The sequence below is a fragment of the Mytilus californianus genome, unplaced genomic scaffold, assembly GCF_021869535.1.
Source record: "Mytilus californianus isolate M0D057914Y unplaced genomic scaffold, xbMytCali1.0.p SCAF_4, whole genome shotgun sequence".
Classification (NCBI taxonomy): Eukaryota; Metazoa; Mollusca; class Bivalvia; order Mytilida; family Mytilidae; genus Mytilus; species Mytilus californianus.
In genome coordinates, this window is record NW_026262690.1 from 61,001,405 (window position 1) to 61,027,058 (window position 25,654).

The 25,654-nt window shown below is 32.6% G+C and overlaps 1 protein-coding gene across 3 annotated transcripts in view; it reads left to right on the forward strand.

Annotated features, from left to right (window-relative positions):
* Positions 1-14,763, forward strand: part of LOC127698585 (neuropeptide prohormone-4-like) — a 52,115-nt gene extending 37,352 nt beyond the window's left edge. For all 3 annotated transcript variants that reach the window (XM_052202100.1, XM_052202101.1, XM_052202102.1), the window contains exons 3-5: positions 9,610-9,741; positions 11,392-11,505; positions 12,526-14,763. In XM_052202100.1, coding sequence (XP_052058060.1) covers positions 9,610-9,741; positions 11,392-11,505; positions 12,526-12,719 — 440 coding nt within the window. In that variant the 3' untranslated portion in view covers positions 12,720-14,763. The remainder of the gene's footprint in view (positions 1-9,609; positions 9,742-11,391; positions 11,506-12,525) is intronic.
* Positions 14,764-25,654: the final 10,891 nt, after the last annotated feature.

A 25,654-nucleotide genomic window follows, 5' to 3' on the forward strand; every position in this document is an offset into this window, starting at 1 on the left:
ATGTCTCGACTGCGTTGCATGTACCTATGCAAAAATTTCAAAGTCTATTGTCCATGACTGATGTAGCGGGTGAAATAATCTCAAATGAGATACAATATTTTACACCAAACATCATAAATTACCAATTAGTGTTTCCCCTTATACTAACATAATCACAAACTTTAATAATTTGTTGAAACCGTCGACATCAAGGCAACACAAAAATTCCAACATTTACATTCGGTGACACGTAGTGATTGAGGAAAGGAGGACGATTTTGTTGTAACGACAAATGGAACATGTCTGTAATTATCTGTGAAACAGTTATTCCGTTACTGGAAAGAAGGTCATGATGGCCTCCGTAAATCTCCGGAAACCATGTAAATGTAGTATTATTTTTACATTTTTTTAAAATCATAAATCGTATAATTTTTCAGTGATCTATCACAATAGGATTTTAAGAAGGGGTAAATTAGAACAATTATCTGATCCTGGTAATTAAAGAAATAGATAATTCTTCGGAAATATCAATTGTAATATCAGTTTGCTGTCACTAACATGTCAAAACTGACTTTTTGAGTTCATGTGAATCTCTCAGTTTTTGTGTGTCACCTTGATTTGCGTTTTTTATTCGATTTTCGAGATTTGAATTACTATAATCTTTAGTCTTAATATTTGACATAAAATGGCAATTTTAGACACAGTTTCGGAAAATAAGATATAGGCTACAGCATTACATAAAAAGATAACAAAGTCACAGTGAGGCGTTCAACACTGAGCATAAAAAACTCTCACCTCACTGCAAGTTTAAGGTGGATGTGGGGTTTCAATCAAAATCCATAGATTTTTTAAAAATAATTTGTCAAAATGTACTTTTTATCATGCTTTTTCCAAAATATAATAAAAAGTATGGGTCACTGGACGTTTTTCACGCTACTGGTTGTGCAAAATTTTGTCAGATTTTGTATAGATAATGCATGGAAAAATCCAATTTTGTGTAATAAAAAGAAAACTACACCATAGAATTTTAAGATAAAATGTGAGAAGATAGCTATTATAACATGTTTTCAGATAAGAAAAAGTAAAAATGGGGTCACCAGACTTATTTTCTTGCTACATATTAAAACAGGTAAATTCACAACACTTTCTATTATAAAAATTACTTTATCTGAGTTATCTCTCTTACTATATGAGTTATATCCCCTTATGTGGCAAAGTTGAATAAAAATGAATTAAACAAAAATAATGTGTTTTTTTTTAGAAAAAACAGCCGTAAATATGATAAAACACACAATTTTCTATATTAACATGAAAAGTCTTACACATGAATTACATACTACTCTCAAAATTTGCACATTTCATTAAAGATCTAGACCAATTGTTATCTGCTATTTCAAAATCTAAGATGGAGGAAGACACCCCAGCCACCTTACCATTCCAATCCACAGTCACGTCTCAGTCATTACAACTGAACGGACGTGCTGGGTCAGCTCTCCTTTACCCGCTATCTTCGATGAGGGTTTACTGTTAGATGGATCAACGACTTACTACTTTCGATGACAGAAACCAATCCAACGCTGTACAGACTACGTTAGGCTATAATCCGCGTAGGGCTAATTCCCGCGTCAACTTTCACTTCAAAACCCATTGTGGATGGGGGATTGGTATGCCGAGTGACGTCCGAGGGCTGTATCCTAGGTGTTAGATGATGGACCGCCATTTCACTGTCTCACGACTTTGGTCCTGATAATGCTTCCTGTCATCGTTATTACTATGTCCGAGACTCATCGACCAGTACTCCATCATCGTGGTTAGCGGGCTGCGAAGCTGACCAACCTGGCCCTGAAAGCAGCCGTTGTGAAGTAAACAACAAAATAGTCAACAAACTATACCAAAACAACTCACCAAATCCAAGATGGCCGCCTACCAAAATGGCGAATTCCAACTGTTCCTGTCCGACTGCAAAAATATTTAAACGCTCACCAAAACGCCTTCGGGCACCGAGCCGACCGTGCGAGGGCTGAACAGCCAGTCAAGGTCGTTAAACACTTCCAGTAGTAGCCACCTTACCGACCATGCGAGGGCTTCATAGCCAGTCAATGCCGTTAAAAACCCCTATCATCATCAGCCACCTTAAGACGGCACCTAGCAACGGTTTAAGCGCAATTCTTTACAAAATGACGATCACACCACAACTCAAAGCCATTGAGTAATATAATATCAATAAAATAAATCTGGCAAAGAAATCAAACATGTACTGTCATGAATTAGCACGACGATCACACTGAAGCGTGCAAAAAACATGCTCATCCTTGTATATGACAAATTGCAGCAAAATATTTTGGTAAGGCTATGACTCATATCTTAACATTAAAAGACTTAAAAACTGCAGTTTTCCATTTATGCATACAGTTTGAACACTTAAGCAGATATGCAAGACAACATTAAAATGATACTGATATCTGACAAAGTAATGTCTTGTGAACATCTAAAGAAGATATTTGATCGATTTTTAATATCTTTTGAATTTTGAATTTATAGGCAAATATAGGGCTTCTCGAATTGCACAACTGTTAGAGACGTCTTGAAAACTTTCTGAACAATCTGTTGTTTCCGAGCTACACCTTCATATTTTCAAAATAAAGCTCTAACTTTACCTTATGAAATAAATATTTACCTTTCCTTTGCTATGAATTAAAGTATAACAAAAAGAATTGCCATGGTATAACATAAAGAATTGCCATGGTATAACATAAAGAATTGCTATGGTATGTTTGTGTAAATCAAAAGAAACTTTTAATGCGATCTCTAGCTTTAATAAATTTCCAAGACATGTCCTATAGAATTAACAGCGTTTGGTGGAATTAATGGATTCTAGTGAATTTATGCATAAAGCAGAAATTATTGCTTTCAGTCATAGTCACACTGATGTAGCTGATTTTTGTTGATATTACTTGGAGAAGAAAGAAATGGACATAAAATTGTAATTACCAAATATCCAAATGAATAAATAGTAGATTATCAGACATGAAGTGCAATAATGCTTTTGTTTTTCTAATATTCCGTCTGGGTGACTGACGTAATGTTACCTTTTATGGCCAGACTAACAAAATATGTTCAAATCTCGTGCTACACTGTATATAAGTGTAGATTTTTCTAACAGAACTGTCATTTTGGGAAATCTACGCTGAATACTGAATACTTAAGTTACTTTGTTGTAATTTATAATATCTAGATGTTATAAAAAGAGAGCAATTAATCAGTAGTCACGGAATTAAACTGTCAGAAAATGTGCTTATTGACAAAATATGATGGAAAGTCAATAAATTCTATGATCTGAGAAGGGTATTACATCGGTGAACAAACAAATAATATCTTTGATGAGTAGTTATTGTCAAACGGAAAGATGTAACAAATATCTTTGGTACTGCTTTTAACCACAAAACATGCCACATGTTTCACTCGCCTTCTGCTCAGTGAAAACCTTGCATGTTTTGGGACATACATTTTTATGAATTCTCGGTTAATTAATATATTCATTTATACAAATTCTTAGTTTCCAATCCACTCAGTAGCTTTTACATTGGTTTGGCTATTTGTTTAGTTCCCGTTGGTATTCCTGATAAAGATACTATTTCCGTAAAAAAATTCCAAATACAGCATTGGTATATATTTGGCACTTTCTTAAAAACTCTCAATTGATAAATTTCATATTTTTTTTATGGTAATTAGGTAACTGCCTCAAGAAAATTTGACCTTATATTGTGTTTGCTTTTTTCATGCCTGTATTCAAACATTGCTCACTATACATTAATTCATTTTTATCCTAAAGCATTCCTGGTGCATGTTCATCAAGAGAGAAAAAAACGCATGAACGCAGCACATTTGGCATATTTTATTGTAACTTACAAACAAGTTTTTTTCCTACTGATTTTTTACCTCATTAAAGCAAACAAAATCTTTTTTTTTAATATAGAAAGTTCTTATTCTTTACAAAATTACAAAACACAGATTTATTTAGAATTATGACCAGTGGTAATAGTAAATTGTTAACAAGAAAATTATATTAGTATTTTAGCATGATATTATATGTCATTCGAGATCACAGGGGGCATAGGCTCATATTCCCTGTCAGTGTTTTATATCTCCTGAGCGTACAGGGAATATGAGACCATATCCACTGTGAAGCCCGAAAAACAATTATATTATACTTGAGTGTCCTAATTTCAACATTTATACCATTCTGATATTCGGTTTTGTTCACAGGGTATATGGGCTCTTATACCCTGTCAAGGCAACCAATCAAATTGCGTGACGGTAACACAGAAATTTCCCTCCTTTATAATACAAAGTAATATTGCGACAATAAAGCACGTTTTATCGCAGGATAACATTTTAATTAAAATTTTCTAAAACAATACTTTTTATAATCTACCACACACGAGCAGAACTATGGTATGACAATAACTTATACTAATGTTAGACATTATTTACTACACATTTTTAGATAAATTTTCAATTCATAAGTTTTGTAACTAAACAAAACTAACGTTCCATTAGGAAAGTTGACCCTTTTACCTGTTTTGTAACTCTTTTTGGTACTTTCTGTTACTAGTGTATTTATACACCTGGATTTCAAGCTGTTTGGTTCTCAACATTCCTGGTGAATACACAAATGTGCATGGAATGCAGTGAATATCATTCACACACTTAGACTAAATTAACTAATACTCTGATACCAATGCTGAGCACAAGGGTATTGTCCAACTAATAATTAGAATAACCATGTTTTATAACATAAATCTTGATAAATTCTGTGTTATGAGCCAACGGTTTCAAATAGAATTCAAGTTATTTCTACGTGGTCGTTTTACGAATGCATTTATGACTGGACTGGCTCTGTAAGATAATATTTGTGTCACAGAAAAGTTTCATTTGTCGAAGAATCAATCTAGACATCTTTTCCTCATTGAAGACTTTCAACTGAATTCGACTAAACACTGAATTTGAACTTGCCATTAGCAATACAATGGGTGTCACTTGTGGAGCAGAAACTGCTTACCCCCAAAGGGTTTCATAGAAGTGTTCGTGTATCTTTGGCTTTCTATGTAATGCTTTATGGACTATTGTTTGTCTTTTCGTCTTTCATCTTTTGGGCATGGTGTATGTGTTTTCTCTTCGCCTTGTGGTAATTTATTGATGACTTTATGGTATTATCATACTTAGCAAAAATAATCAGCTTGTCTCGTCTTATTATGCACACTTTTCATGATACCTTCCTATGTCTTAATACGCTTTGACTTTCGAAGCTTTTGGGTCTGAGAGTGTCCGATTAAAAAAAAAAAGAAGAAGTCGAGTATGGCGCTTTCAATTTATAAACTGGTATGGTTGATCCTGATTTAGCAGTATATCGATACCATACTTTTGGAACCACCTTAAAAAGACAACAAACATCAAAAAATTCATTAGACTTTATTAGAAAAAAGTCATTCAAAAGTTACCCCTTAAATTAAATATACAATGATTTTCTTGGTTTTATGCTTTTGATCTTTATTCGCCTTTAACTCGTCATTTTATATTTTGCATTGGACAATTTTGCATTATAATAAGTTTCTGACAGCTTAGATTCTCTCTGAAAACTCTTCCTCATTTTCACTTTCATTTGTATCCTATATTGACATATCATGTGTTTGTTATCAAAACAAACAATTAATGGTGTCTGAAGACCTTCCTTTACAATTATTTACCGCTATTAATTTTGTATTTGTCACTTACACTTGTCTAGGAAACCAGGGTTACGTCTGTGTTGCGTGACGTCTCGCTCATTTTTTTCATATCTGTATTTTCATTTCCGTAAGATGTTACACTGCTGGGAATATGGTGTAAAATTTGCACAATATTTTCAGACAGTGGGTTGAAATTGGTATATATTTTAATGTCTCTTTTACATCAAAACTTTTTTTGGTGGTTTGTTCAAATACTTCACCGTATAAAATAATCTAAACTATGGCTTAGAATAAACAAGTTAAAGCAACTTTAGTACTAATGGATTTACAAAATATATGGATTTTAATTGTCAAAGTTGACGTTGCAGTACATAAAAAAATTCATTATTTGTGTGATATAGGTTTAGCTTACTGTCGCCATTTACGGAACTTCATACATTTGTTCATTATCAGATAATGTCTTGTAAAAATCGATTATTCTGATAAATTGTAGACTTTAATTTCCTGAATTATATTGCCACACCACAAGTTTAAACAGAATTATATCTGACCATTCCCTTTGATAATACTTGGCAACCATATTTTGTCCTAAATCGACACATGAATCAGTAGGTACTTTCTTTGCTATTTTCAACACCACTCCTTTAGACGAGATGATAACGCGTCACCTAACAAATAAGGTGACACGATGTCGATGTCCAGATAGTAATTCATGCTTACACGAAAGTTTTATTTAAGATTAATCATTAATTTTGAAATTTGTAAAACAATATTCTTTCTTATGCAATTTTAAATCGTCCCAGATGAATAACAAGTCTGTAATAAGACAATCTGTTCTTTATTGGATGTTTATGCAACAAGCGCCCTATAATTCGACAACAAGGTACAGAAAGTAGTGAATTATGAAGGTGCATTTTGCATAATTATAGGATTCGTAGATATCTGAAATTTAATATAGAGCTGGTATCTTCAGTGATATCTAATTCTCAGTTGTTAACCTATTTCTCTTATGGTAAAAATTGTCTTTGTCCTGTGGGAATATTTTCGATATATTCATTGGCCTAACGAATAGCCAATGGAAATGTCGCAATTTCGTAACACATTGCAGGATAGGCCAACCAAATTAACACATTTTTCGTATTACTTATTCAAATCACGTTCAGTATGATACAAGATATGTCCATTCATGCGAGAAATAGATCGCAGAGATGTGTGAATAAAGTTGATGCGGGAATGAATCAACCAGAACGCAACCAAACATCACAAAAAACAGACATCTAGATAACAACATATATAATCATCAACAATAAAGAAATGCCTTAGCCACGCGACAAGGTCTATATCGACTTGAAAGAATGGTGAATTGGTGTTTAACGTCCAGTGACGAATATAACATGCATATCAGGATGACAACATATCAATGTTATGTGAATATAAACAATTCTTTGTAATAGATCATCACGCTGAGTCTGATTTTAAACGTGCTGGTTTACAAGGTAGCAGTTGACAGGAAGACATGTCACCTAACCCGTAAACATTATTCTTACACCGAGCCGTCTTTCTACTCTTGTCTTGTTTTTTTTTATGAGTTATAAGTTGAGTGATTAGAAAAAGTAAACTGGATCTATGTAAACGAATAATGGACTAGCAACAGAACGAACTCAGTATATCATTGTTTAGACGTTTTAGTCTCTTTTATTATAGTATAGAAATTATTCATTATGGTATAGAGACTATTAGTAAACAGATTACTGTTATACTCTAACAACCTTTTCTCCAGAAATTACACTCGCAGATAATTTCAAACTTTATATAATGAATTATTCTCTTGTAGATAATATCAAACATTGTCTCAAGAAATTATACTCTCATAGTTGATATCAAACTTTGCCTCTATAATTCAACTCTTGTAGATAATAAAAAAGAATTCTAAAAAATAAAAATATGTAAACATGTGTATGTTAAAAAAAAAAGGTTATGAATGAAATAAGAATTTTTTTTTGTAATTCACTGATAGAACAATGCGGTCTACGTTGTGATTTTGGACCTGTAGAAAATTTGAAACGGCATTAATCTTACTTCCCTGTATTGAAATACAATTGCTTTACCAAAATTCCGACTTGTTTGCCTGTCTAAAGTTAAGATTAGTGGTGTCAATGCTCTCAGGCTAAGGTTGGAACTCCCTATAACCATAAACGGTTCTGGTTGTTTTGTACAGGTCTTGTTTTGGTTTCTCCAGTGTTTATATTTTTGACAGAATCACGCGGTGTGCGCACAGAAATCATGTCATATCTTTGTACAAATTGATAAATTGTTGTTCTGCAAAACTACTTAGATTTTGTTTACTTTTACATTCCCAGCCTTTGACTCAAGACAGAAGGGAATATATGGAAGATTATTCATATATGTTTAACTTACTCATTTCTGATTTTTTACGATATTAGCGATTTGCTCTTTGACATCAATTAAAGATTTTTATGGATGATAAACATCATTGAGAGCAAAGTTTTTCCTAAGCAAGATTAAACATTGTGTTTATCAATAATATTTTATGTCATTGGTAAGATTGTTTTGATTCGTCTAAAGTGGTATCATCTCATTCTGTATTTGGTTTCTTTAAACGTACAAAACACAGTATAAGTTGCGAAAGTTTGTTGCAGAATTTATAAAAATTTAGAAAGAAAGAGACATTTTTCAAAATTTGTTTATAGCACTATTTCAAAAACTCGTTGTTTTTTTTTAGTTTAAATCATATCTCAGAAATTGACTTAGATTTTAATATACACTAGAAAGCCATGCTTTCTTCTTCATTTGATAAATGATATGTTCATAGCATAACATATATTTGTTCTCTCTCTCTCTCTCTCTCTCTCTCTCTCTCTCTCTCTCTCTCTCTCTCTCACACACACAGAGCTCTGGAAATTGCAAGAACTCATTACAGCTTAATCGATTTTATCACTTCTATAATATTACAAAGTAACAATTAAGAGAGTTCCAGTTGCTTGTTGTTTTCCTCCATTATTGGTTCTTCTTATCCTCTTAGTAATAATGTTTAACGTTGTAAAACTAATAATCTTGTCAAATTGATTCCTCGATACATTCCACGACACATCAACAACTGTATGGTTTTTCTCTGAAAATTAATAGACTAGTTTATAAAACCTTCTAATCCGTCAAACAAGGGACAGAATGAATTCCCATACGCCATTTCATTTCAGAAATTAATCCCCATTCATCATCAGGAATAACTGTGAAAAAAAAATCTTTTTAATCTGGGGCTTATATAAGTGAATTGAAAAGAAGCCAGATTTTCATTTCATATTACCAAACGAACTTATTCTTATGTCTTAAAAAGTAGGATAAACATTTAAAATTCTGATAATAATCTTTCAATTAACTTCATGGGTTTCTCTTATAAAAGAGAAAACTATTAAGATCAGGCATTATAGAATATCAGATATGTTTTCTATGAATGAATAAACATGCTAAGACAAAAGGATACAGTTCAAAAAGGGGTCAACATTGACCTTAAAAAGTATAGTTTCCTTCAAGTAATTATTACACTTATGACACAAAAAATTCTAAGGAGAACTTGATGCATTTTTGCATATTGTATCATGTCATTTTAATGCCATATATTCCCATTTTAATGAAGAATTGTTGAGTTGTCTGTTTTTTAAGTACTTTTAAGATTTTATTCAAAGGTTTTGGCCAACGTTTAAAAAAAGACCTGAAAATGCACGTTTTACTTATACAATTATCTTATGTATTATTACACATGTTATTTGATTATGACTTGAAATGCTTTCGGAAGAAGATATGATATTCACGAGAACACGTGTTTATCTGTCTGCTCTTCTTCTCTTTGTATACAAACACATTTTTACAATTTTTTCCTTTTCAGGTAACCCTTGCGAAGAAGATAAACCATTTCTTTGTCGATCGTCACCAACATGTATAGCTTTAGAACAAGTGTGTGATTCTATTCCGCAATGTCCTGATGGGTTCGATGAAAGTCCAGCTTTATGTAATGCTAGTAAGTTTTTAAAACTATTACAATCTATTATCACTTCTTATGTCAACCGGGCACTACTCGAACTTAAAAGTGAATATCATCCAGGTGGTCTCATGGTAATGTGCTCGCTTTGAGTGTAAGAGGTCGTTGGTTTGATCCTCGGCTACGTCAAACCACAGACTTTATAATGAAGATAGTATACCGATTTCGAATAAAATATAATATACATAGACTTTCATGTGAGTGACGAACCCTTTAAATAGACGGAACTCAAAGATAAGACGACAGGATAAGCATCTCCTACTACTCAAAGATAAGACGACAGGGTGAGCATCTCCTACTACTCAAAGATAAGACGACAGGGTAAGCATCTCCTACTATTCATACATCTGCCTTCCTACGATTCCAAGGCAGTACCGAGTAACAAGTGTACCCTTTGCGAATTAGTATTTGCTAAATTTTGTCGACTCAGAGCCAGAATAATGTCTTCGGGAGGGTAACATGTCTTCTCGCGGATTGTGACCTTGTTGACTTGCACATCAAAATCCGATTTGGGATATCAGACAAGCGAATAAATGATACTTATGGCAAATAATAAAAAATACTAGTGACAATCAAAGCAAAATTAATACAAGGGTCGATCAAAGCAAAAATGATGCCATGGCCAAGCAAAGCAAAAATGATACTGATGGCAAATCGAAACAAAAAGGTGCTAAGAATAAAACAAAGCAAAAATGCTACTAACGCGCTACCAAAGCAAAATTGATACTAGGGTCGATCAAAGGAAAAATGATGATAGGGTCTTGCAAAGCAAACTTGAATGATACTGATGACCAATCAAAACAAAAAGGTGCTAAGAGCCCATCTAAGCAAAAATGCTTCTAAGGGACAGTCAAAGCAAAACTGCCTCTAAGGGGCAGTCAAAGTAAACATCATAAGTCAATGAAGGAGCGACAACACTTAGGCACTTGTCTCTGAAAAAAATATGTTCTATTAAGGTATATAGGGAAAAAAATTTCAGAGACAAGTGCCTGAGAGACATTACCATGAACGAAGGAGAAAACACAATAAAAATTTTAAATTGTCATGAAAACACTAACCTTACACAAAAAAGTTGATATCAAGAAACTTGATGCAAACCAAAAACTATGGTGAATTCAGATGCTTTTGAACACATAACAGTTGGTGTTTCTATAAGCAGAGCAAATAAATCAAATCAAAATCCCAGTCCTGATTATAGCAGGAAGATTTCCTGCTACACTAAAAACATTTATCCATCCTAACATTATAGGGGTGACTAGGGATGACTAATATCATCTAATAATACATAAAAAATAATCAACAACGACTCCCCCGGAAAAAACAGACATACAAACTAATACAAACAAACACGAACAACACATGGTTCAGAAAACCTGACTTAGTAAAGGCACAACATGTGTTGGATGGAGATATTAATGTCGATTCACTACCTATTGGAACTTAAGTCTCTAAAAATGATTTCATTATTTCCCTATGGAAAAGATAAGTTTGGTAAGACAGTCGTGGGCCAGAAGCATTACCTGAAAAATACAAATTTTAGAATTAGAACTAGTTCAAAACAAGTGAGTTTGTATGTTTAAAGCAAGATGTTTTAGATAATATCGCAATGATTAATTATTTGCATTATAGAAAAAAGACCTTCAATAGGAGATCTGGAGGATTTTCTAATCAAAAACGAGCATTGGATAATCCCTGCATTATTTAATGGAGCCTCACCAGAATTAGTAGCTCATAGCCTAGTTGGTAAATATTTTGTAAGAAATTAAGAAAAATCGGATTCGTTTTATGTGAAGTTTATTGTACTGCTTGAATTACTTAGGGTGATACTGTGTTTTTTTTTACACAAAATTCTTCAAGTACGCACATAACATACCGGCTGGGAAAACTTCTTGGAGCATCAAACTATATATAGCTAAGCAAATGGCACGAAAAACTGCCTAAAGTTTACTTAGCGAAACACTGGCATATAACTGATATGTACATACCGATTAATGGAACATTGCCGAATTAGAATAAAGATATATTAAAACATAAATATTCATAGGATTTTTTTTCATTATCAAATCTTAGAGATAGAACATTTCCAAAAGACTATTTTGTTTGGCAATTTCTTTATGTTCATATTATCCAGTATTCAATTTGGTGATCGCTAATTCAGAACAGCAAAATAATACCACATTGTATATTTTTAATTTGATATAATAATGAGGTATAAAACATATGTTTTTATGCTAAAACCACGACAAACTATATTTTATCTTGTATAATTCTATCAGAATTTGTTATTATCAGAAATGTGATATTAATAAAAATGGAAATTGAAACGAGTTATAGATTTCTTTCCGTATTTTGCCGAAGTTTTCATAATATAGTTATTTATCTGACGGATACATGACCAGAATATAACTAATCTCATAAGTTGTGTTTTCGTTTCATATTCCTTTTATTTACACAGGCAGATAGATTTGAATTAGCTAGACAAAATAAATATAATCTCAAAATTGTTCTTTCTATATTATAGCAATTGTTGACTTAATACGTGACGTATAAGAGAACAATTTGCCAAATTAATACATAGTCAATTAGATAAAACATTTTTCAGAGTTATAAGACTTTCAATATCAAAGAAAACCTTTTATTACATTTTTGTAATAAATGACATTATTTTAACATGCAAATTTCTATGTATAATCATGCACAGAGTGGTACTTTTCTAACATTATAATCATCCTTGACATTTTTTTTAAATTTATTTCTGAATAGTGTCGTCAGATTTGGAAGAGGTGAAACTTATGGTTGGAATGGACCCACAATCAGAAGAAAATCTTCATGAAGCTTTTATGGCGGTACTGACTGGAGACGAAAGGCCATTGTTGAAAATGGGAATGCCTCAGGAAGAATGGTTCGATGTACAATTCATGCTGAACAGGCTGATTGAAGGTGGTCTACAAGTGTGACGTAATGATGACGTCACATTAAATGCCATATATTATTCAAAATGATCTTCAGAAAAACATATTTTGTAACAATAAAGTTTAAAATGCATCTAAAATATATTTATTTTGTTAAAAAACAAAATAGTGTGATATTGGATAAGAAAAAATGATAAAGGTTAAGGAAATAATCTTCACATTCCGAGTGAATTTAATGAGTTAGTTTAAGCTGAATTGTTGAAATGTAAAAGTGTTAATGATATCAACCAAACGGTCGATTACACTCACGTTAAAATTACTTTTTTCTATAAAGTTGTTGTAAGAATTATTCTGTTGAAGTTCCTTTACTTCATTCTCTTTACTAAAATGAACTGATTCTGTTAGTATTTTTGATACAAATCAAGACATTGGAATTTTAAAGTGTTTGATTTACAGAACAGACGATCAAATTGTTAGTGCTAATTTTACAATCTTTTTCATTGTCAGCGAAAATCATTCTTGCTGATTTTTGGCACACCATTGTTAAAACATTATGACATATGCTTTGACAATCTCAAATAGGATAAGTAATACAATTTAAAACCTTTTGTAGTTGTGGTAATTTTTATGGTTTTATATATTCTAAAGAGTAACTGCCTTTGAAGTGAAATGGATAAAGACCATATAGGTATAAAAAATAAGTATCTTAATAGTTGGATATCAGAGTAGATGATTAATGAAGTTTGTAATTCATTACATAAAGTGCCGTTTTCTTCCACAATTTGTTTGTGCGGTTTACAGATAACTTTTATTATTGGTGACGTTTACACGAGTGCTATGGACAGATTGCCGTCAAATATCAATTTGGACATCCTCTAGAGTTTTCAACAAGAAATGGAATTGAATAAGTGTATCGAATTCCAGTTGAAATATTCCAGGGGGACATAATTCTAAGCTGTTAAGAATGCAAATCAAGATTATGTATTTAAACGCGTAGGTTCGTAATTAATTTATGGCAACGAAAATATTACGTTTGCCATCCAATAAAATTTGCTATCATACATAAATTTTGAGAGAAACATTTCAAAAAGTTTTCCTTTCGATTGATTTTAATGATGATTTATCTAATATTTTAGAAGTTCTGCGGATTTTTCACCCTTATTGTTTTAGTTTTGTTCACGATCACATGTTAACTTATCGTAAACTAGTAATTGCTCATTCGTATACTATCTACATCATTAGAACAACTCTTGCAAGTAGATGTCATTTTCATCAACTAAAATAAACATGTGAATACCTACAACAACAAGTGAAAACTTCTTTGCTCACTGTTTATGGAAGATTTTAATTTCTGATGTCTACATCAAATTTGGAAATTGATAAACGATGCAATTTTTAGTTACTTCAAATCGAATACTGATAGTTCAACGAATTAACTGTTTGAGATCAGAGCGATTATCACAAATAATTACTTGATTCGTTCGAACGAAAGACTATATGCTGTTAAAATCAAGCGCGAAAGCTTAATAGTAAAAATGAATGTGCAATCGCTATCAATATCAGTTTTTTCTCTTCATTACCATGACTAAAGGGTTACTACATTTTCAATCTATCATAAAGCGATCTTTGTCTTTCTTTTTCTTTTTGTCTCAATTATAGGATCAGTTTGGCATCAGAACAATAATTGTAAAGAAACAGATTATTCAACTTATTTGATTTAAATATTTTGTAGAAAATTATGACACAAAAAAAAATTCTTTATACGGAATTGGATTGTGTTACCTTGAAATTCTATCTCTGTGACTCAATATATTAACCGAAAAGATTTGTATCACTTATATATAGAAAAGGTATTATGAACTACTCTACTTTTGATCATCCACATCATGCATTAGCAATTAAATGTTACAGAAAGACTATTTCTTAGTTGCTGATTATATCATTTAGATACGTAACAAAGTGAAGGTTACATAAAATTTTTATTTACCAATATTGGATACAATAAGAAATGAAGCTTGTACTTGCTGTTTGCTAGATAACTCTGTATCTTTTGTTCGAATACTAATAAAGTTTATTTTGTTTTCATGAAGTTTTCTTTGCATCTGATTTATTAGTGATATACACATACAACATTTACCCAATCCAAAAACCCAACCCTTCCCTTGCACAGGCGGGTTGAACTTGATAGAGAAAGCAACCCCCATCCCGTACAAAAAGCACACAGACAGACATCGGGTGGAAAGTGGGAATTATGCTGTGAAAGTTGATGAAAACTTTGCTTTCATCTTCTGTTGCTACTGAGAGGGGATGCACACTAAATCATAAGAGAAGAGAAAACATCAAAATGTCTAATACGTTAGAACATATTAAACATATATAAACAGTCAAAACTTTAAGACAATGTATTTACAACAAATTTTTGCCTGTTTGTTTATAAAACTCCATTGAGTACAGCTCTGAAATTCTTTCATTAATACCATATATTGATTTTAAATTCCTAGAGTGTTTGGAGTATTTTGAAATAAATGATGTAGACAAAATTGTTTGTCAAGTTAACAATATATTTAAAAAAAAGAAAAGAAAACAGCATCTAGAGCTTTTAAAAAGTTATAAATAATGAAATGTCCTTTATCTACAACTAGAAAACTCACCTTAATACAAGCTGTAGTTCAAGTTTGTCGTATATGAAATTATTTTGAAATAAATTGCTACCTCCCTCTGAAGTGTGTGCTATCGTTGGTTTCACATTTAAGAACTCCGGATATCTTATTTGAATTCACTGTCAACATGTAAAAAAAAAAGACTGTAAACAAAAAATGGCCAATGTATGATTAATATATGTTATAATTGAAAAAAGATCGTCAAATTCGGAGCTGTAAACAAATGTAGGCAATAAAGTTGTTTGTGACTTGTCCTATATGTAAACATAAATTCATGGACTATTAACTGTGACTTAAAAAATAAAAATAAGGAGATGTGGTTCGATTTTCAATGAGACAAATATCCAGGAGTCGGTTTCACAAAAAAAAAATACGACTAAGATTGATCGTAAGTCATGAACAGTTCAGTATACTTACGATCAATCTTAGTCGTAAGTTTTTTTGTGAAACCGACTCCTGAGACCGAAGGACGCGGAGTAAAATAAATTAAACCTGCCTGAAATTCGTTGTATCGTGGTAGGTCTTATTGATAACACAATAAGACGACTGTCGCCTACATATCGGACACACCATTAATTCACCAACGATTCCAATGTCTTTGCTTATGACATGTGTTTCTGAAGAACCCGCCACCATGTTTGCTAGAGTCCAAAATTTAGGACCTGAAAATATATTCCTTTAAAGATATTGACATAATAGGAAGTGCTCACTTGTCAAGAGCTTTAAGTTTTAAAGGTTTTTTTAAATACGTAACCTATATTTCTTGAATCGGCTCCCAGTGGGCCCAGTGGGATAATTAGCATAACCAAGAACAACAGAAAGGATACCTTCCTAAGGTAAACATGTCAATAGTGTGTGCTCTTCCGAATGCCAAGAGATTAAAAGTTATTTTGAAACCTCTATTACCTATTGATGAGGTAAGGTCTGTCCGGAAATTTGTTAAAATATATTGGCGATTGATTTGAGTGTTTACAATGTAACAAGTATAACCTTTCCAAAAAGTTATCTCGTTTGAATTGTTTAACATTTTTTATGTCTGTGTGCATCTTATAACTTACTATGCAGTACGGGTTTTCCTCAATAAGAGACAGTACCGTGCCCTCTAGTTACTAACTTCCATTCAGATTGGTCTCTTGTGGAAATTTGTCTCATTGGTAATCATATTTTTATATAGAGTGTTTCGTAGTATCATGAATTAACGTGAGCTTTTGCGTTCATGTTTTTTTTCTATTTTAAGATAAAACAAATGTTTTTTTTAATATTTTCTATCAGAAGTATTTATTACTTATTTCTATTTTTGGATACTTTTATGTGGGTGTCAGTATCAAATTTAGTAGTAATATAATATTTAAAAAAATGTGATCTAACAGTGAAAATGCTTTGATATGAGGGCCACGAATAATGGACTACAAAAGGATAATGTAACATAAAAAAAGTTTAACTAACTAATTATTTATTAGACGAAGGATGTTATATTCGGATCTCCTTGATTAGACTGACACGCAATACTGTTACTGTAATTCTGAATGAATATGTTTACTCTCTCTAATGAATTAAATTATGAATGTCAGGTACTCTCGACTCCATCATCTTTCTCAAGTCTACACATATTCCTAAGGTTACACACACCTACACTGTTGTTATATAATCGTATGTTGGTTATTTTGTCATACTGTTTTTAAGTGCCGTTTTATACCAATACTTTCTAAATTCTATAATGTGACAGTTTAACAAATTGGATTATAATTAAAAAACCAATTGTTCAGAGAAAAAATCAAGGTCTTTCCACCTCACAATTTGATATTCAAGGTTCAAATCAACTTTTGTTCAGATAAGCAAATTTTTCTTTTTAATTACAAAACAGTAACTTTCGTAAATCAAAAATCTTACATAAATAGTCACTTCAGGTGAAATCTGAATCCAAAAATATATTGTTTCTATATACTTCCCTATTAAAAAATGGAGATAATTTGATACTTTTCTATATATATAATGTCATATGATAGCTTTCATTACACCGATTCGAAAATATATGGTTTCTATATACTCTTGCTTGATATAAGGGAGATAATTGGCTACTTCCGGTGTATAAAATGCCTCTTCCGGTGTCATATGATAGCTTTATCCCGGTTTTTGGTGGGATTCGTGTTGCTCAATCTTAACTTGTTTACTATGTTGTGGTTTGTACGCTGTTTTTGCCTGTTGGTCTTTTTTTATAATGGTTTTGTAAGTTCGTTTTCGATGAGTTTGATAATCCCTTTGATATCTTTCGCCCCTCTTTTTCATTACACTGATTCGAAAAATATGTGGTTTCCATATATTTTCACTTCTAATATGAGAGTTAATTTGCTGCATCCGGATTACAAAATGTCACTTCCAGTTCATATGAAAGGTTGATTCTAATATGACGTGCTTCTTTAGCTTTGTAAACAACACCGTGATAAAATTCTCGATATATCAGAGATATACATAATAACGGCTTTTACAATATACCTCCCACGTAAATCCACATATATCGTAACCTATGTGCAAACGCTATGCCGATTTCGCTGTGTTAAAAATTACAATTAAAGAAAACAGAACCTTTATTCTTATGATGATGTATAACAAAAAGAATTAATGCATTAGAGCTCGGGAAAATGTACAAAATCAAAATAAAACAAAATTCCGCGAAATTCTGCATTATTCGTACATTTACTGATTTTAGCAAGTCAACAACAACAACTGTGGATTTGACGGTAGCTTACGAGAAAAAAATGTAAATTAAACATGGCAAATGTTGGGGTTGAGTAATGACAATTAAAAGAATTAAACACATTTTTTCTAGCGATTTTTTAAGAAATAATTTATGCAAGCTATAGATTAGCTTTATCTAACAGGGGGCATAATAGCCACACACACGGCATACCCACGCTCGGTTTTAAATTACCGTATTTGTCCTATTAGAATCGAAATAATTCACACTGATTCTGAAAATTCATAAATGGTGCAATCAACAGTTTTTTTCTATAGAGTCATATTTTGAGGGACTATGCTTGATGTATAAGTGAACCCTAAGTGGTGGTATTAAATAAAAATACTTGTACACAACTAGAAATGACTGGAATCAGAATTGTCTCTAGTTTATAATGAAATAAACATAAAGTATAATTTTACATAACAAAAAAGTTATACCCAAAGAAAATTTAAAAAACCATTGCCCAATTTCAACATGAAAAACACAGGCACTTGTCTCAGAAAAAAAAATTCCTATATATACCTTAATAATTTAATTTTGGATGTAACGCGTCTTCTGATTGGCTGACGTTGTTTTGTTTATCAGCTCATAGACATAATTTTGTCATGTGACCGTGACGTCATCAACGTTTTTCAATGGTTTACTCCGGTTTAAAATGGAATTTATAATTAAATTATAAGAAATGACTGTAATATTTTTTCTGTCTATTCGAAATAACATAAAAAATGTGGTGCACACTTTAAAATAACTCGCTACGCGGGTTATTCAGTGTGCACCATATTTTTGATGTTATTTCTTCATAGACAGAAAAAATATTACAGTCATTCCTTAAATATAACACAAGGTACTCAAGTTAACGCTTCATATTGCTGTTGAAGATAATTTTTGAAAACAAATTGCATTCCAATCCTTTAAAGTGTGGAGCTGATTACAAGAAAGCTATTGAACCAAGGATTCCTAGTGGCTTGGTTGAAGTCATTCCTTCGAAAGTTTTATAGACGCCATCATGGTTTGGTTGTCCGTTACGAAACGTTCTAATTGTCGATGCCACAATCCCGTCCTGTTTTCCTCGAATGTGACCTCATCGAATGAGACATTTCACAAAATGTGTACTTGCCATGAGCAACATGACTGGTGCCACACGTTATACATGATCTGTTTATCCTTCCGGTACCTGAGCTCACTCGCAGTTTTTGGTGGGGTTTATATTACTAAATTTTTATCAATTTAAGAAAAGAGATACGGATAAGGTTTACATATCGTGTACGATGAAGAGCTACTGGTGTCGTGTACGCTCTAGAGGTACTAGTGTCGTGTTTGCTCTAGAACTACTAGTATCGTGTACGCTATAGAACTACTTGTGTCGTGTACGCTATAGAGCTACCAGTGTCTTGTACTCTGTAGAGCTGCTAGTATCGTGTATGCTGTAGAACTATTAGTGTGGTGTACGTTGTAGAGCTATTAGTATCGTGTACGCTGTAGAGCTTCTAGTGTCGTGTACGACTATAGCTACTAGTGTCATGTACGCTCTAGAGCTACTAGTGTCCTGTACGCTCTATAGCTACTAGTGTCGTGTACGCTGTAAAAATACTATCGTCGTGTGCGCTCTAGAGCTACTAGTGTCGTATACACTCTAGAGCTACTAGTGTCGAGTACGGTCTACAGCTTCAAGTGACGTGTACGCTGTAGAGCTACTAATGTCGTGTATACTGTAGAGCTACTAGTGTCATGTAGGCTGTACAGCTACTTGTGTAGTCTCGTGTACGTTCTAGTGATATTAATGTTGTGTCGTGTACGTTGTAGAGCTACTAGTGTCGTGTACGCTCTTTAGCTACTGGTGTAGTGTCGTGAACGCTTAAGAGCTACTAGTGGCGTGTACGCTGTAGAGCTACTAGTGTCGTGAACGCTGTACAGCTACTTGTGTAGTCTCGTGTACGCTCTAGTGCTACTAATGTTGTGTCGTGTACGTTGTAGAGCTACTAGTGTCGTGTACGTTTTAGAGCTAGTGTAGTGTCGTGTTTGCTGTAGAGCTACTAGTAGCGTGTACTCTGTATAGCTACTAGTGTCGTGTATGCTGTAGAGCTACTAATGTCGTGTACGCTTTGGAGATACTAGTGTCGCGATTTTTCGTATTATAACTACCGCAGAAGCTAAGTTTATATAATACACTGCAACATTTTGATCGTGAAATGGTCGATCATTATTGAAACACGTTTCAATAAACATAGGTTTCCCATATGCAACAGTATAACTAATTTTTGAATACTGCTTCGGTGGTTTTCTTGTCATCAAGACTTAGCGAAATGCATGAATGCCTTTTGAATGAAGGCTTCACAGAAAATGTAATTCTTACTTTGATATATACCTGTTATCAGTGTAACCAAAATTGCCGTCAACGTATGAGGATTTCATTTGAGTATATCGGTAACATTATCTTTTTAATCAGTTGATTCTTATCAAATATGTAGTTTTAACGCATTGTGGTTCCGCTATTTCATGTATTATTTATGAAAACTTCTTGTTTGGTGTGAAATCGTGTATAGTGTTCATTCATATATTGATAAATTGTAAAACATTTATTTAATCAGATAATGTAAGCTATATAATTGTATATTAAGAAATTAAGAAATGTGGTTCGAAGAAACTGTTAACATTAGACTTGGATTTTTAAAAAAAGTCGATAACGTGACACATGAGGGTATCTTTGAATCTTACGGCTAAGTTTAAGAGATTTAAGGGTCATTTTTACCTCGATACTTAATTTTGACTTCAAAAGATCCCATATGATGTTACAAAATGCATAAGAATTAATTTATTTCTATTTAAGACAATTTCAGATTTCGCTTTAATGAATGAAGATAGAAATTTCAATTGTATTGCCACGGTTTCTTTTTTTTTTATATTTTTTTATATTATATATTTGTCTTGCCTTTGACAAAGTCATGAAGCGACAAATCGGCGGCATGTTGTTTCCTGTGTCCACATCGGCGTCAGCGTCGTCCACAACTGTTCAAGTTGTTAGGTCAATTCAATTAAATGAAGCAACTAATGTGAATCTCAGTATCACGAGAAACTCTTTACTAAAATTTCAGAAAAAAAGATGATTTTTCGTTCCCTATTGTTAATTTTTTACGGTGATGTTCATTTGGTCCTATCTTACGGTGTTTATATATCTCCAACTCGTTCGCCATGTCCGTGTCTGTAGTGACGTTATAGATTTCAATGAACTTAATCTATGTATACTGGTAAATTATTAAGGCAGGGATTTCGTTACAACAAATTATCTAAAACCTTTACTAAATTCTCTATGAGATACAAATGTTTGGTTTGGAAGTTTGGTTGTACCGGCAGAAAACTTATCACTAACGGGGTATCACATAGAGTCCGTAAATTTAGATACGATCCATGTAAACTTATCAATCTTTTGAATAAACTTCTTCTAAAAGGTTATCAGTTTAACACTGTAATAAGATAATTGAATATTGTTTTATCGGTTTTAACATTAATTTTGTTAACAATACATTAAAACATAACTAAATAGGTATTGCTATACAGTTATTAACACTTACGGTTCTACATAAAGTCGCGATCGATACTTATATTTTGGCATGGCATAAGGTCATGTTTTCCTAACTTTTTTTGACGTCTAAAATCTAAAATCCGTTTAATGTGAACTGATTGATATATTGTCTTTGATACATGATTATTAGTTAGTATGGACTTTTGAACTAGCTTTCAGTGACATGCGAGTACGCTCAGACCGTTGCTGCGTGTCTTTGGTGTTTTTGTTGATAGTTTTTTTTTCGATATAATGAATAGAGCCCTTTTCAATTGGGTTTTTTTCCCAAGTTTGTCCTTATGAGTGCTGTTACTTTCCACCAAAGGTTAAAAGAGGGTGCGCGCCTACAAACATGTTTAACCCAGCCACATTTTGTATGTGCCTGTTCCAAGTCGGGAGCCTGTAATTCAGTGGCTGTCGTTTGTCTCTATATATCATAAATTGTTTTTCGTTTGTTGTTTTTGTTTTTTTTTTTTTTTTATATAAATCCGGCCATAGGTTTTATCATTTGAATTGTTTTGCATTTTGTCATGTCGGGCCTTTTATAGCTAGATATGCGTTATGGGTTTTGCGCATTGTTGAAGGCCGTACGGTACCTTAAAGTTGCTAACATCTACGTCATTTGGTCTCTGGTGGGTAGTTGTCTTATTGGCAACCTAACCACATCTCTTTTTTTTTTTAAATTCACCCGTCAAATCGAAATAAGCACCCAAAAAATGACAAAAGACACAAAGTACCGATCTAGGAGTATACTGGCAGTCACGTCACGGAACGCTAATATAAAGCCCTCTACCAATAAATAAACTATGTTTTCCAGTCTAATATATATCAGTCAGTGAATCTGCAACAGATTTGGTATAATCACCTATATGCAGTCTGAGAAAAGCGATGTGCAATGTGTTTAGGCAATATATTTTAGGTGAACAAATTTTATTTTCATGTTTTAATCAGTATTTTTGTGTAATGAAGTGTAAAATTAGGTACTTTTAACGAATTTTTTGTATAAATATTTTGGCCAGCATGCAAATAAACAGATCTTTTAGCATGTTAGGATCACATTTTTTGTGTTAAATCTTTCATTGTGGAAATTTTGTTTTTGGTTTTATAACGGAGCCAGATTAAAAAGGTTTATAAATCGTATACTAGTACACTCATTTGATTGGGGCTACTTATAGACAAACCAACTCATAGACAATACATAGCGTCTTTTTAGTTTTGTGGTGTCATTGGAACAATTTGCTAACTATGAATTTACAATGACTGATATTTTTTTTTCTAAATAAGCCTCCAACATTGCAAATTACTGTATTAAAAACATTACAATAGTCACTTTTAATTTGATCAGAAACATAGGGGCAGACTTGGTGCTGCTTAATAAATTTATCTTATGAAAAATATTCCGATTCAATACAATTTAATCTCTTTTATGAACTGGATAACTATGTTCTACTTGATTTTTGATTTTTGGGGCAGTGAGGCTGGCAATGTTGTATCCCGAAATATTTTCCATTGATTTTGCTGTTATATACTATACATTGTTGTGTCCAATACTCAATAACAACTGACTACATTGCTTGGAAACTCAATTGGGTTAAAACTTTTTTCTGGCAATGATATGTTGTATATGGCATGGAATCATATTAACTTAATTCTTTTACAAATTGAAGGAAGTAATAAACTTACACGTTTGGTAATTTGAATCTTTCAAATGATAAAAAAAAATATCCAATTTCATGAAATATTACAACTTTTCACAGCAGTGTAGTTAATATTTAATAATTCAATGCAATTTTATGGTCCCATAGAATATATTAATCCATATTATATATCAACAATATCAGCTTGAGTGGAGTTCTCTGTTTAAAAATCTCAGATTACGGTATAGTAATGAATACGTAGATTTTTTATCTTCTCTGCATTTCTCAGTGCAGGCTGTGAGTACTATATACAGAAAATACATGTGTCCTTTGATGCCTACTTCAAAATGATACTAGATTAGTCTCGTTTTCATAAGTTTACATCTGACGACCCCGCTGTGCATCCTAAATGAAAAAAGGTTTTGCACGCGTCGTTATGTTACATTGTGATAGAGTGATGCTCAGCATCATTGGGGATATCAAACCTTCCCTGGCGATATGTTAAGTCAGTTTTGGCTTGAATAGGCCAAAATGGTTCGGAAAACAACAGTTTTATGCATATGCATTTTTGAAAGATCATTGGTGCAAAGTTATAGCAAGGATTTGTATAGTGAGACTATACAAATCCTTGGTTATAGACATTATACCACACATAGATATCATAGATATATATAGTATACAGGCTCATTGATTTGGAGATTAAACGTGCACTTTAAGCGTTCAATGCGAGTCCGCATGATTATTTTCGTTTCCTAAGTTGGAATAATTGATGACCTTTCATTATGTAACATCAGTTAATATCATTAATCAAAAGTGTATCTTTATGTAAAGCAGACAGTATTACATGTCTTATTTAGAAGCAGACTAATTCATTATGAATAATATGTGAAAAATCTTTCAAATAATTAGGACGTGTTTAAATGTCTCTAATAAACTGCAATTTGATATAGAAATTATTGATTTACATTATGCACCAATATTAGATCCAGAGGTTATTACTGGTAAAGTATTAAGTCTAGGATTTCGTTACCACAAATTTCTTAAAACCTTAACTAAATTCTTCCACATATACAAAGATTTAGTGCGGAAGTTTGGCTGTGCCCAAAGAAAACTGGTTACAAACGGGATAGCACATCCTAGTTTTTACTATGACGTTGTTCACCGAGCCCGTAAATTTAGATACGATCTATTTTGTTTTCAAAATAAATATATTCTAAAAGATAAGCGATTCAACACTGTTATCATATCTTTAAATATTGTTTTATCGGTATAAATATTAATCTTGTTCCCGATAAATTAAAACCAAACTAAAAGTTATTGTTATACACATGTGTACATTCACGTTTCTACAAACTATTTAGAATTGAAACGGGGAATGTGTCAAAGAGACAACAACACGACCAAAGAGCAGAAAACAGCTCAATGCCACCAATGGGTCTTCAACACAGCGAGAAAATCCCGCACCCGGAGGCGGGCTTCAGCTGGCCCTAAACAATAATGCATACTAGTCCAGCGAAAATAGACGCCACACTAAAATCCGAAACATATCAATGAACCAAAATAAAAAAAACACATAGAATATTAAAAAAGGCCATAGGTTCCTGGCTTTGGTCAGGCACACACATACCTATATTTTGGTATTACACAAGGTCATATTTTTCTCTTTATACTAAATCCATTGGAAGTTGTTATTGGCATTGAGCTAGCTTTCAGTAACTGCGAGTACTCTCAAATCTGTACTTTGTGTCTTTTGTGTTTTTGTCAGTTGTTTTTTTGTGCTTTGTATCGATCCCTTTTTAACTGATTTTTATAGTTTGTTTCTTTTGTTGTGCCGTTACACTACTGTCCCAGGTTAAGAGAGGGTTGGTGTGCCCGTCAAAGAGGTTTAACCCCGCCACATTATGTGTGTCTGTCCTAAGTCAGGAAAAACTTTACTTTTGATGAAAATTTATGGAAATGGTGCCGTCTTGAAAAAAAAGCCCATTTAACTCATAAGTTGTGCTTCGATACAGTGTTATATTTCTATCATGTGAAAAGCAAGCATAGAAGTGTGAGTCCACGAACGTAACGTCGTCAAATTACTAAAATCATTTACAACGTCGGCATTTTCCCCCCAGAAAACAAAAGCATAACAAAAACACTGGACACTTAGTTTATTACATAATTTTAAACATAAACGTTCAACATATTTCTTTTTTTCGAACAACAAAGCACAGCAAATGCACATTCTGGAAATCTAAAAAAATATATGCTAAGAGCAGTGTAATGGAAATAATAAGCGACTATGCCGTGGACCCTATTCAGAAAATAGCGTTAAAACATCATTTCTTTAAACTGTAACATAATAGCTGGACATTAAAAAAATTCAGGCGTTCAGCCTGGACTAT